General features: G+C 50.3%; 1 protein-coding gene across 2 annotated transcripts in view; it reads right to left on the bottom strand.

Moving 5' to 3' along the window:
- Nucleotides 1-1219: 1219 nt before the first annotated feature.
- Nucleotides 1220-13174, bottom strand: part of PIK3CG (phosphatidylinositol-4,5-bisphosphate 3-kinase catalytic subunit gamma) — a 195691-nt gene continuing 183736 nt past the window's right edge. Inside the window, exons 11-12 of one of the 2 annotated variants that reach the window (XR_015310129.1) lie at nt 5449-6996; nt 1220-1595 (exon numbers count right to left, since the gene is read on the bottom strand). Coding sequence is in view for 1 of the 2 variants with exons in the window: in XM_086967135.1 (XP_086823261.1) it covers nt 6715-6996 (282 nt within the window). In the remaining variant the exon portion in view is untranslated. Of the gene's footprint in view, nt 1596-5371; nt 6997-13174 lie in introns of those variants that run through there. The other variant, XM_086967135.1, reaches the window with a different exon arrangement.

Genomic DNA, 13174 nt, shown 5'->3' with positions numbered 1-13174 from the left:
AAATACAATATTTCACTATTTGTGTACATATTACTTTCAGGTAGGCTCTGAATTACCTTGACTGTCTCCTGGGGCTTAGTCGCCCTGTGCTCTTTTACTGAACTTACTTGACAGGAGTTGAAACCACATGATCATCAACACTGATCAATTATAAAAAAGATATATATATTCATTAGACCTCAAAAATCGATCCTTAACTTCTGAAAGCACGAGTCCCAATTCTGTTCAGTTACTAAGCATTTTGTCATATAAGAAACACTGTCCACTCCATTTGTCTACGGCATGGAGCATACGGTCTATTGTAAACTGAATTAAGTACAGTATAGCAGTTTTCTAAACAGAAATTCTTTCCTCTCTCAAAAGGTATATCTTACCTGTGATACAGTGTCTGTCTGTAGATAAATGGGTCACTTACTACTACTTGACTGTTATTTAGGTTGAGCATTCGATTCACTTATCATCTTTGCATCTCATCAGTCCCACCTGATACTTTCCTTCTCCCACAAACTCTCTTTCTCTTCATTTCTGTTTTCCTCTACCTTTCTCTCTTCCTCCGTCTTCCCCTCCCCATTAATTGACTCTTTCCAGCTCACTGGATTTTTTCCTATAGCTCTTCAATCTCTTGTGGTACAGTACCCAGGATAGTATGCTGCATAGCTAAACACCTATAAGGTCCCAAAGGCGTGACCTATTGGCTATGCCAATGCTTGTTCTGGATCCCATGGGGCAACCCGTAGCAAGCAGCAAGGGTCAGAGGGACTCCTGCCTGCTCCTTCCGACAAAAAATTTATTTTAATAATCAGACCATTTCCATTAAGGAACACAGTCTGCTCCACAAAAAAACGTGTATGGTTTGGAAATACAAACACAGGGGTGGTGAGCTGCTGTTCCTTGTAGGTCGCCATCCCTTTGTAGCCTTTCACATGTTGCAAATAGTGATTTGCCTCATTAATGTTTATTAGGCAGATAGTTGTGCACCCCCTGTGACTGGTAGGCAGGTAGCAGAAATTCAGTGCACAGCTTGTGACCATTACCTGTCTCGTGGGCAACGGGCCTGCCAACTTAAGTCTACTCACTAAGATTGAATCTGTTTTGTGCATGAGTCCAAAGTGATTCCTGTTACCTCTTTTACAGACAAGATGGCAGAAACCTTTAGAAACTTTCAAAGTCCAAACATGAGTCACGCCATGACTTAAAAAGAGAAATAAGGCATCTGAACTTCTGATTTAAAACACAAACTATTTATTTCAGGAACTTGAACTGAAAGAAGATAGTTAAGAACCACATTGATTTCTGTTCATTTAGGTGTAAGGTGAGAGTGCCATCTAGGGAAAGTAAAGGGAATGAACTCCCACAATGTTGTTACTGGGGGTTCTGTCACCCCGTGTCCTCCTCCCTGTCTCAACATATTTCCGGACAATGGTAGATGGTGCAGGCCGCTCCTAAGACTAGAAGGGTGCTCTCATCTACACACATTGTTCTTTCTAGCAACCACAGCTCCACCCACGAGCAGTGGTTGCCTTATTAGACATCAATTCCTCTTGCTGTTTCGTGTTGACAAAAAAATCCAATCTTTTTTTCTTGATTCACTTCCACTGACAAATCGAGCCAGTTACAGTGGACAAAATTGCAGGTCCCAACAAAAGAAAAGACAAATTTAAAATTTGTAGTTGGAATATAAACGGCTTAGGAGACAAATTGGAGGATCCTGAAACACTGAACTACCTGCAATCTTTCGATCCGATTCTCCTCCAGGAAACATGGGAGCCCAATGAAATAACTCTGCAAGGATACACAGCTTGGATACACCCGGCCCGCAAGGAATCACATTATGGCCGCTGCTCCGGCGGCCTGGCAATCTTCACCTCAATACCAGTAATAGGAGAAATTAAATTACTAACTACAAACCTTACTCCGCCGAATGCAATTCAGGCGATATCAATTACAATAGGAAAAATTCAGGAAAATCAACAGCTACTTGTAGTCAACACCTACATTCATCCCAAGAAAAAGCTGTCTGGGTCAAACGAATTAGTCCGAGAACTAACAAGACTCACGGAGGACGAAGAAACAGAAAACATACTAGTGGGAGGCGACTTCAACCTCCAGCTATTCGGTGAACCGACAACCGACGAGATGACGCAAGAAATGGACACAGTCTGGAAAATTCCTCCTCAAAAAAATCCCCACAGTTACAAACAGAGCAACACTGCATCCAGGCTATTAAAATCCTTAGAGAAACTGAACCTGCGCGCCCTTAATGGCCGTTTCAAAGAGGACATTCCTCCAGTACCAACATTTCACTCGTCATTGGCATCATCCTATTTAGACTTTATTCTAGTTACACTCCGGTTGTATGAAACTGTACAAGATTTCAAGATAGGCGACAGAGCCCAGAGCGACCACTTACCGCTAGAAGCCAACCTAGCACTAACCTGCAAGAACGAAGCCATCGAAATCAGAAGTATGTGCACAGAACATACTACCGACTATAAACGAATACGATGCAAGATCTCGGACATAGAAACTCTTACAAACAGTGCAAAAACAATAATACAGGAAACACATAATACACCAGACAACCCCATTACCTTATGGGAAAAATTTACAACGGCACTAGGAGAAAAACATGCCATAAGGAAGACAGACCAAAAAGGGAACACTACTAGGTATACGTTTGGCAAAGTAACAACAGTAGAAATAAAAAATATTAAGCTCGAAATAAAGAGGATCCTCAAACAGCTCCGGCAAGCTCCAAATAACCCGGAAATTCAACTGCAGTTACGCAGGTCAAAGGCACTGCTACAAAAGAAAACTTGGCAAAGGAAGCGGGAACTGAACGAAGATCTATGGGCAAAGATTTTACACAACTCAAAGCAGAAGAATAGTTCTAGCTTTTGGAAGATGATTCACAGGCTCCAACAGCCAAACCACAGAGGTATTACTTCTGAAATACCGGAATCGGTCTGGGCCAACTACTTAACAACTCACTTTAACACAACTGATCCCGCAATAAAGAAAGCCGAGGGGACAAACTCGGAAAAGGGAGCTTCCCTCCAACTAGGAAAAAATTATATTCAAGCCGAAAAAGAAAAACAAGCATCAAACATGGAAACAACCGGGCCACGCATTCTTGCAGAGAACGATGCCACCTGCAAGATAGTCGATTCTAGTAGAACAGAACCCGGACTATCGCTCCAAGAAACAACAGACACGATCCTCAAACAAATTTCAAAGGGAAAACTTGAGGGGGCGCCAGGACCAAACGGGATCCCTCCTATACTATATAAACAGGATCCGGCCTTTTGGTGCTCCACATTGACCCCAATCTTCCACGAAGCAAGGGAAACAGGAAAAATACCAGCTTCTTGGAGAGGCTCGATAATAAGCCCAATCTATAAAAAAGGCGCAAGGATCGACCCAAGCAGCTACCGGTTGATTGCCCTGTTAGACGTAGAAGCGAAGTACTACGCAAGCCTCATTTTGAAGGATCTAATAACATGGGCAACAAAAGAGAACATCATTCCAGCTACTCAGACGGGCTTTCGGACGGGTCAGGGAACCCTAACCAACATCATGGCATTAACCCTACTGTCCGACGCAGCAAAAACGGCAAAAAGCTCTCTGTTTGTATGTTTCATTGACTACAGTGCCGCATTCGACCATGTAGATCGACACAAACTATGGCGGAAGTTGAGCGCATGGGGAATCCCCGGCCCCCTTTCTGCAGCAGCTGGAAATGCTGCATACCGATACATGGCTCCAAATAAAACTGGGATCCGGCACACATCTATCGAGGAAAATAAAGACCAGCAAAGGCCTAAAGCAGGGTTGCGTCCTAGCACCAACACTGTTCAACCTCTTCCTTGCGGATCTTCCCGAAGAGTTAGAAACAGTCACATCACACGCACCCCGGCTAGGAAATATCACGCTCTCAAATCTGCTTTACGCAGACGACCTGGTCCTTATCAGCCGGTCTCCCATCGGCCTTCAAAACCTTCTAGATAAAACAAATACATTTTCCAAAGCAAATTCCTTAACAATTAACCTGGACAAAACCAAGGTCATGCCAATGAACTACAACAAAAAACAGAAGCCCGCATGGTATCTGGACAAACAAAGACTAGAACTGGTAGCCTCTTACAAATATCTAGGAGTCATAATAGAGGGCAATGGCTCCTCCAAGCACCAACTAGATGCCATTCGCAGGAAGGGCATGACCTTTCAAATATCAATAAGACCCTTGCAGAAAGTCCTTCCCGACAGGACACTAGCGCCACTTCTTCAGGTAATCAAAGCTCGCCTACTGCCAATGCTCTCTTACGGCAGCGAATCAATGCGGGGTAATGATGCAAGCACTCTGGACAAAACCATCAGTCATGCATATAGGGCAATTTTCCATCTCCCAAAAAACTCCTCGCCTGCCCAAATTCGTCTTGAATTCGGATTATTGAAACAATCGGTGGAGAGGAAAGGACAATATGTAAAAAGTTGGCGCAAAATCAAAGAATCGGAGCAGGGATCGCTAAATGCGAACCTATGGACCGAGCATCACGCCAAAGAAATCTCCCCAGCAAGGGCCTACTTAATAAACTCATTGGAGAGCCTAGGATTAAATAAGCTCTGGGAAACAAGTACGGACTTCGGGACCTTTAAGAAAACGGTGACAAAGGTCACAAAACTGGTCTCCTCACTTGAAGATAGAGCCACCCTGACCAGGAGAGCTCACGGATGGGTAGTGCTCGAAGGCTATGGAGCCATCAAGCCACAAGAATATCTATTAAGGGGCCTTACACAAAAAATAAAAAGCAAGTTCTTAAACATGCGCCTAGGCAACATACCCATAGCGCATCACCTGGAACCTTGGAAAAGGCCCGATCCGTCTAACACATGTCGCCTTTGCCAATCTGCAACGGAGGACCTTATACATATTATATGCATCTGTAAAGCTTTTGAGGATATAAGGCGGTCAATGCTCCGGCCCCTATGGAACCAGAAGGGTGTAAGATCATGTAGGCAAGCAGTAATGCTCTGCTTCGACCCCAACGAAACCCAGTTAAACTGTAGAACAGTTAAATATTTCGAAATAGTGGCCAAAAAATTAAATGAAACAGAACAAGGACGTGAAAAACCAACCGCACTGGGACAAAGGTAACCTTCTCATACGACCCCTTAATAAAAGTATTAAGACTGCTGAGCGAAAATTAACTAAATCAGGGGAACATAGATCCTGCAATTACTTAATAACTACAAGAACTACAACTAACAATAGCAGCGATCAACAGGACGATTCACTTAACCGATCACACTCTTCGAGACTTTATTTATGTGCAACATCCTTTTCGCTAGGAAAAGTTTTACATAGTCAAAAGACTTTTAAATTTATTTTAATCTTTGTGTAAAATTGTGAGTTTTTATTAACTGTGCAATAAACAAATTCAAATTCACTCTACAAAGTACACTGCATTGCCATTCCTACTTGAAAGATCCTGCAGAGACCTTCTTAACCTCTAACAAGACAATACCATTTATTTCCATGGATAAAACTGGAACGTAGGGTGAAAAATGTCCAAATGCAGAGATTGAACAGAGGGTTTGCTTCCAGTGCCTCATCTTATAACATCAGCCGCTGCAGATTCTAATTGTCATGAGCCGATGCCCCCTGAATCCTTCTCTTTGAGACATATCACCCGTGGTGGTCCTCCTTCATGTCTTCCGCTCTGCAGAAAGGTGGGTGGGATTAATGATGCCAGGCGAGCTTCCCTTTTGTGTTCTGTAGACAGAGTGGAGGCCACTACTATGAGGCTCATGTCACCGTGTTCACACGCTAATGATGATCCTGGAGGAAAGTGATTCTGACGTGCTACCATCACCACCAGTGGTCTGAAACCCCATCTCCATTGCTTCACCTGGTCCTTTGGAGCTAACATGATCCTGCAGTCAAGCTTTGGAGTAACTTAGGTGATGATGGAAGTTAATCAAACTCAGTACCAGTAGACTTTCTACAATTTGGACAATCCACACTTGTAAGGTTCGAGCAAACATGTATCATGGACAAAAGGTAGAAAATCATATTTTTCCCTGGCGTATGCTTCGTATGCTTGGGCTTTTGTGAATTATGAAGTCTCTGTAACTCACATGTGCACATCTATATCTGTGTCAATGTCTGACATGTTGTGTGTAAGAAGGGTGGGACCGGCCTATATGGCAATCAGGGTGTGCCCGATGGGCTAGTTTGACAGATCAGTGTGTGGGTTGTTTTTTTAGCAGTTATTGGCCGGTTTTATGGCCAGCTTGGCCGCTTTTTCACTACTGATTTCCTTGCTATTGTCACTTTTCCAGCTATCTGCTTTGTTAATGGGGGTATCTACCTGCTTTGTTAATGGGGGTACCTATCTGCTTTGTTAATGGTGGCCACTTTTAGTTTGGTGCCGGGCCTGTTTTTTGCGTCAGTCCTGCCCTATGTGTAAGGCGATTTAAACATTAGAAGAAAACAGGTCAGGCAAAAGGTGAGAAACTGTACAGGTCTTTTTCACATTTATGCACTGCTCTCATTGCTGTTTTTAGTGAATTGAATTATAGTTGGTATCCTGCAGCTAACAATGCCTTACGGTAGGCCATTCCAACGATGTATAAATAATGAAAGTGTGTGGTTGTTCCATCACACATCGACCTTCCACAAACATCTTAAATTGTTTGCACAAAGAAATATTTCTAGGCAGAATGCTTTTCCACTCCTTGCTTGATCCCCAGTACCAAATGCAGGAACCAGTTGAACTGCACGGTCCATCCTTTGTCTCTGCAAACCTCGATCTGGTCCAGGAAGTGCTTTTTGGCCTCGTCTTCGCTTCTGCCAACAGTTAGTGCTTCCCGGATGTACTCGATGTCTTCTTTGCTGGTCAGCTGCGGCATGCCCGTCATCAGCATCATGGAGAAGAGGATGATCAAGAGGTTGGTATGATGACGTAGAGCCAGGTATGCCTTCACACAGACCTCCTGAGGAAGAGAAGAGGCGGGTCATTGAAGTAATTGTAGGTGACACTTAACGCAGTACAGAAGCAGCCAAAGGGAATTAAATGTTTTTTACAGCAAGACAAAAGTACTCTTTCACATCACTTGAGGTTGGGGGCAGATGCCCACAAGACACTTAATTCAAATCTAATAAATTGGGAGTGGGGTTTGAGATTTGGTGTTCTAATTCTCAAACAAGCAAGGCACTCCCACTGACTATAGACTACAAACACAGAACTAATTTCACATACTTACACACAACAAACACCAGTGGAGGTAAAAAGTAAACCAGTGGGAAAGCCTCTAAAAGCTTTGCCATGGGGCGTGGCCAAGATGGCGGAGTGAGTGGTCGCTCTCCTCGCGATCTCCTCCGAGCCCGGGCCCCTAATCGACCTTATTTGCACTGATCTCCCCCCCCGCTGCTAGCTATCGGCGGCGGAAGGGGTGGGGGACCTCGGAGCTCCATCTCGAGGCGCTTGCAGAGCTGGAGGCGTGTGTGGCAAGCTCCGGATTCTGGACACCGAGCCGGCGTGGGCCTGAGCTCCGGCCGGAAGTGACCCCAGGCCGGCGTTACGGAGCGGATCTAGCCCGGTGGCGGCTGTGGAAGAGGAGCCGCGTCTGCGCCGGAGCAGTATCTCGGACGGGCCCAGCTGAGGTCTCCGCGGGCTCCGGTTCGCGGACGCCAGGGCTGTGAGTGACCGGTGCGGTGAGAGCGGCCGGCCCAGGAGACGGAGCGGGCCGGGTGGGGAGCCGCACGGAAGGCTCCGAGCTGCGCCCCCGACCTGCCTGGCCGGGAGGCTGAACTGGCGGCGGTCCCCCCCTCAGCAGCCTGACATTGGACGAGCGCTTGAGAGCGGAGAGAGGCCCGACGGGGCGGGAAACATCCCTGATTGCGGTGACGCAGTTGGCCTGCGCGAGGCCCCGGCTTCCCCCGCGTTGGGCCCGGTGTGGAATAGCCGACGCTCCTTGGTGTGCGGGAGGATTGCTGCAGTTGCCGTTAGCCGGACCCGGTCTAGCGGTCCGGGGGGACTGGTACGGAGGCTGCCTTGCTTGGCGTGGAACGCTTGGGCGGCTGGAGGCAACGGGTGACGAGTTGGCCGGCGGCGTTAGTGAGAGGGCCTAGGAAAGGGCCAGGACTCGCTCCCCACTGCCCTGCTACCCCCAATAGGAGTGTGAAGTGGACCTTGGCTGCGAGACGGGAGGGCGAGTGGCCATCCAGCGGGGGGCATGTTATGGCGCTGCGGCTGCAACTTGTGAGCCCTACGCAGCTGATACAGTGCTGGGCCTAGTGGTGGACGAGAGGCCGATCTACCGGCCATCCCTTATTATTGGCTGAAAGAGGTTGCAGGCCTGTGTGCAGGACTATTGGGAGGCTGGCTGATGGTTGGATCGCGACGAGGAGCCCTGGTGGTGTGTGCGAATGGACCCTGAAACGCGCTGCTCACAAACGGCGAAGCGCTGCTCCTGGCCGACCTGTGTGGGACTGGATGGCATCTGAGTGGTCTTGAGGTGGCAGGTAGTGCACGGAGCCGGCTTGGAGTGCCTGGAGGGGTCGCCTGGCTCCAGGTGGACAGCTCTCCGCTCGTGGCCCCTAACTGGAGTGGGTCTGGCTCTCGGGGCTGATAGCCTAAGAGACATCCGGCGCGGGAGTGCCTAATTGGTGAGCATCGGCATACGCACATAGGAGGCCCAGGTCGGTTGGTTGAGTGGACTGGCCGGCAGCCTGGTGGGGTGGCGGAGGTCGACGTCTTTGGTGGAACCTGAGGAGCACTGTACGTCGCGCAAGATGGCCGGAAACAAGGGATCCAAGAAAGGGGACCGGACCCTGCCGGACATGCTAAGTAGGAGCGCTGCAAGGCAAGACAGGGGGCAGCATTCCCCGGGACAGTCGAGCAGCTCTCAGGGGGCGAGTGGAGGGGAGCGCCAGTCACCAGATCCTTTCTTGAATCGCTCTTTGGCACTCTCCGAGAGGACTTCCAGGCACTGAAGCAGGAGGTGGCGGGAGAGGTGCGTGAGGTACGGAGGGAGGTTGACGACCTGGGGGAGTGGGTGGCCTCTGTGGAGGAGGCAGGACATGCTCAGGCCGAAGAACTCGCACAGCTCCAGCAAGAGGTGATTAGACTTCAAGACCAGCAAATCGATCTTCAGTCGCATGTGGAGGACCTTGAGAACCGTTCCCGGAGGAACAACATCCGGGTCCGGGGTGTTCCGCCTGCAGAGGAGGGGGAGAACGCGGTGGCTTATCTGCAGGACCTGTTTAGACACGTTCTGGATGAACCGACCGACTTCCCTATCAGGATTGATAGAGCGCATAGGGTGGGCCTGCGACGCAGATCATCGGCGCCCCCTCCCGACCTCCTAGCCTACCTGCCGGACTACCCCTTGAAAGAAAGAATCCTCCGGGTAGCTCGATCCAAGCCTTCTTTGGAATTTGGGGGCCACCGTGTGTCACTCTTCCAGGATCTTTCGGTGGTCACTCTACAGAAGCGCAAGTCCTTTAAAATTGCCACTGATTTCTTACGGGAGCATGGTACTCAGTACTCCTGGGGGCACCCGTTCCGTCTTGTTTTCCGCTGGAATGGCACACTACATCAGCTACGTTCCCTCCAGGACACTTGTGCGGTCTTGGGCATCACAGCGACTGATGAGGAGGCTCCTACTCCTCGCCGTAGAAGGATCACCAGAGACGGCTGGCAGACCGTCCCTGGTCGCCGACACTCCGCTTCCTCAGCGAGGCCTGACCCGCCCACTATCCGGGCTGAAATGGATAGCGCAGTGCGTGACGTTGCCAGAGAAACTGCGGCAGAGGAGGTGGCGTTGACCGCTTGAGAAGCTCTCCGGGGGGAGATCGACATCGCTTGATTGAAATCGCAGGTTTGGGGGCCTGGGGGGGAGGGGGGAGAGCGGGAGTTGCGTGGTGGCTGGACGTCCACTTTGGTGACTTTCCATAGACTTGCCTTCATAGGCCAGACATGGACAATGGTTCCTTTTTCACTTAGTTTGGGAGGGGCGGGGATGGAGTTGGGGGAGTGGGGACAGTTCTGTTGGGGTGTGGAGGGCGGAGGGGGGGTGTATGTGTTGGGTGCGAATGGGGGGGTCGTCCAGTGCACGGTACAGGAATTGAATATTTCAGATGTCCTTTCTTATTTGGTTTTGACCTCGGGGGTCGTGGTGTGGATGTTGGAACGGGGTATGGGAGGTGATCAATGCTTAAGACAGCCGGTGGACACACTGGAGTTCGCAGTGGGTAGAGGTTTGCTAGGATGGGGGGGACGGGGAGCCCGAGTGCTTGTTCTTGCTCCTTGCCTGGTTTCCGGAGTGGTGGGGGGTACACACACCTTCACCGGCCTCCGCACGCTGTACATATGCTTTCTTGCGCTCTGCCCGCTATGCCTCCTTATGTTTTTAAGGTCCTACCTCTAAATGTTAGGGGATTGAACAACCCTGTCAAGCGGCGGGCGGTGCTCTCACTGTTAGAAAATGCTCATGCAGATATCTGTTCCCGCTCCAGTTTTTTTCCACTTGCAACACAAAGACTGCGGGGGTGGCAATTCTGGTGGCCAGACGCTTTAAGGGGGTGCATCTTCACAAGCTTGCTGAACAGAAGGGGAGGTTACTGGCGCACAGGTTCAGAGTGGGGGGCCTCACGTTCACAATTGGCTCCCTTTACAGCCCCAATGACAAGCAGGAGCGGTTCCTGCAGTCAGCTGTAGAGGAGGTCACTGCCTCGCCAGACAGGCATATCATTCTTGGTGGGGACTTTAATATGGTTTTCGATTCCGCTGTAGATAGGTCAGCGCAGCGCTCTCCACAGGTCGGGGAATTCTCGGCCGGTTGTAAGGCACGGCTTGCGGAGGTGGATCTCCTTGACCTCTGGCGTCATCTACACCCTACAGATAGAGATTACTCGTATTACTCTCATGCACACAAGACCTATGCACGGCTTGATCACCTCTTAGTTACTACCCCAGTGAAGGCACTGGTCTCATCTACTGACATGGGAGTGCTGTCTTTATCGGACCATGCTCCGGTTGAGGCCTCGTTGTGTCTGCCCCCTACTGCCCACCCTTCGAGAACTTGGCGCCTCAGAGATACCCTTTTACATAGGAAGGTGGTGGTGGACCGTATTGAGAAGGTTACCCGTGACTACTTGGCTCACAATGACAACGCCGACACCACCCGGGCCACGCAATGGGCAGCTTTGAAAGCTGTCCTCAGGGGGGAATTCATGTCTGTCTCCGCGGCCGAAAACAAAGAGCGACAGGTCAAGAGGGAGGAGCTTACCGGCAGGGTTCGGGAGCTTGAGTTGATTCACAGAAGGACCGGGGCTCCGAGGATCTGGCGGCAGTTGAAGGAGGCGAGGAAGCTTCTGGCAGCCTTGGACATGGACCGGGCAAAATACGCGGCCCTTCGGCTGCGCCATGCCTTTTACACAGGGGGAGACCGCTGCGGGAAACTGCTGGCCAATAGGCTTCGGGCTGCACGGCAGAGCCAGTCGGTGAAGGAGATCCTTGACTCCGGTGGAAATGTGGAGACGGATGATGCCCGCATCTCGGCGGTGTTCCTAGGATTCTATGAAACCCTCTACACTGGGGATCCGCCGGATGTGACGGCCATATCTTCCTACCTAGATTCGGTTACCTTGCCGTCCCTAGACGCCCTGCAGGCCGAGCATTTAAATAGGGACATTAGCATAGAGGAGGTGGTCTCGGCCATTGCCAAACTCAAACACGGCAAGGCACCGGGCCCGGACGGCTACTCCGCCCTTTTTTATAAAACGTTTTGCGTGACCTTAGCTCCTATCCTCACTCGCCTTTTTAACTCTTTTGCAGAACCTGGTGCAATCCCGCCTGATCTCCTCGGGGCCTCCATCGCGGTTATTCCTAAGCCTGGAAAGGATCCCAAACATTGTGGGTCCTACCGACCGATATCCCTCTTGAATGTAGACCTGAAACTCTACACCGGGATTTTGGCCAGCCGCCTTGCACTTCACCTGCCCGGCCTAGTAGACCCGGACCAGGCTGGCTTTGTCCCAGGGAGGCAGACTGTTGATAACACGAAAAGGGTGGTCCATCTGCTGGAGAAAGCCTCCAGGATTCCTGGGGAGAGGATGATGCTGGCGGTGGACGCGGAGAAAGCGTTCGACCGGGTACATTGGCCCTTCCTGGAACAGGTTTTAGTGAAGGCCGGCATCGGGGAGAAGTTTCGCACCATGGTCCTCAACTGCTATAAAGAACCGACGGCCGTGGTCCGTGTGAACGGTTATACCTCCACGGCCTTTACTATTGAGAGAGGCACTAGGCAGGGTTGCCCACTTTCGCCCCTGCTCTTTGCTTTATACATGGAGCCGTTGGCCCAGCGGGTCAGGGATAACCCGGCCGTGGAGGGGATACGAATGGGTGGGTTTACTCACGCGATCAGCCTTTATGCTGATGATGTCATCTTCACAGTAAATACACCCCGGACAGCCCTACCGGCTTGTGTACAGGAGCTTGCTGCCTTTGGTGTAGTCTCCGGCTTTAGGATGAATGTAGGGAAATAGGTGGCTCTGGATATCTCCTTGGACCCAGCTACCAGGGAATATTTACAGGGCAGGTTTCCTCTGCTTTGGTCTTCAGAGGCAGTACCGTATCTGGGGATCAAGATAGCGCCCACGCTGCAGGCCATGGTTTTGGCAAATTACGCGGCCTTGGGTGCAAAGATCAGAGAGGAGCTGGCCCGCTGGAACCGTGGGATTCTCTCATGGTTGGGAAGGATTGCTGCCGTTAAAATGACCATCTTACCCCAGGTTCTCTATCTGTTCAGGGCATTGCCGCTTCAGCCGCCGGTTGGGTGGATCCCGCAGCTGCAGTCAGATGTGGCCCGTTTCATTTGGCAAGGGAAGAAGCCCAGGATGCGTAGGGCCCTCTCTCTTTTGTCTCCCGAGGCGGGGGGTCTGGGCATCCCAGATTTTCGTAAGTACTTTCAGGCGACGCAACTGCGGTACCTGGTGGAATGGTGCAGATGGGAGGCGGATAAGCACTGGCTTTTCCAAGACCAGGCGGTGGCTGGTAGGCCTCTGCAGGAGATTCCGTTTTTGCACCGCTCCCGTCGGCCTAAGAACTTGTATGCTTCCTTCATCACTAGGGTGCCTTTGCGAGTTTGGGATGCTACTTGCCTTAAA

The sequence above is a fragment of the Lissotriton vulgaris genome, chromosome 1_1, assembly GCF_964263255.1.
Source record: "Lissotriton vulgaris chromosome 1_1, aLisVul1.2, whole genome shotgun sequence".
NCBI classification, from domain to species: Eukaryota; Metazoa; Chordata; class Amphibia; order Caudata; family Salamandridae; genus Lissotriton; species Lissotriton vulgaris.
Note: the sequence above shows the minus strand (reverse complement) of the source record. Positions and strands in the feature narration are given on the sequence as shown.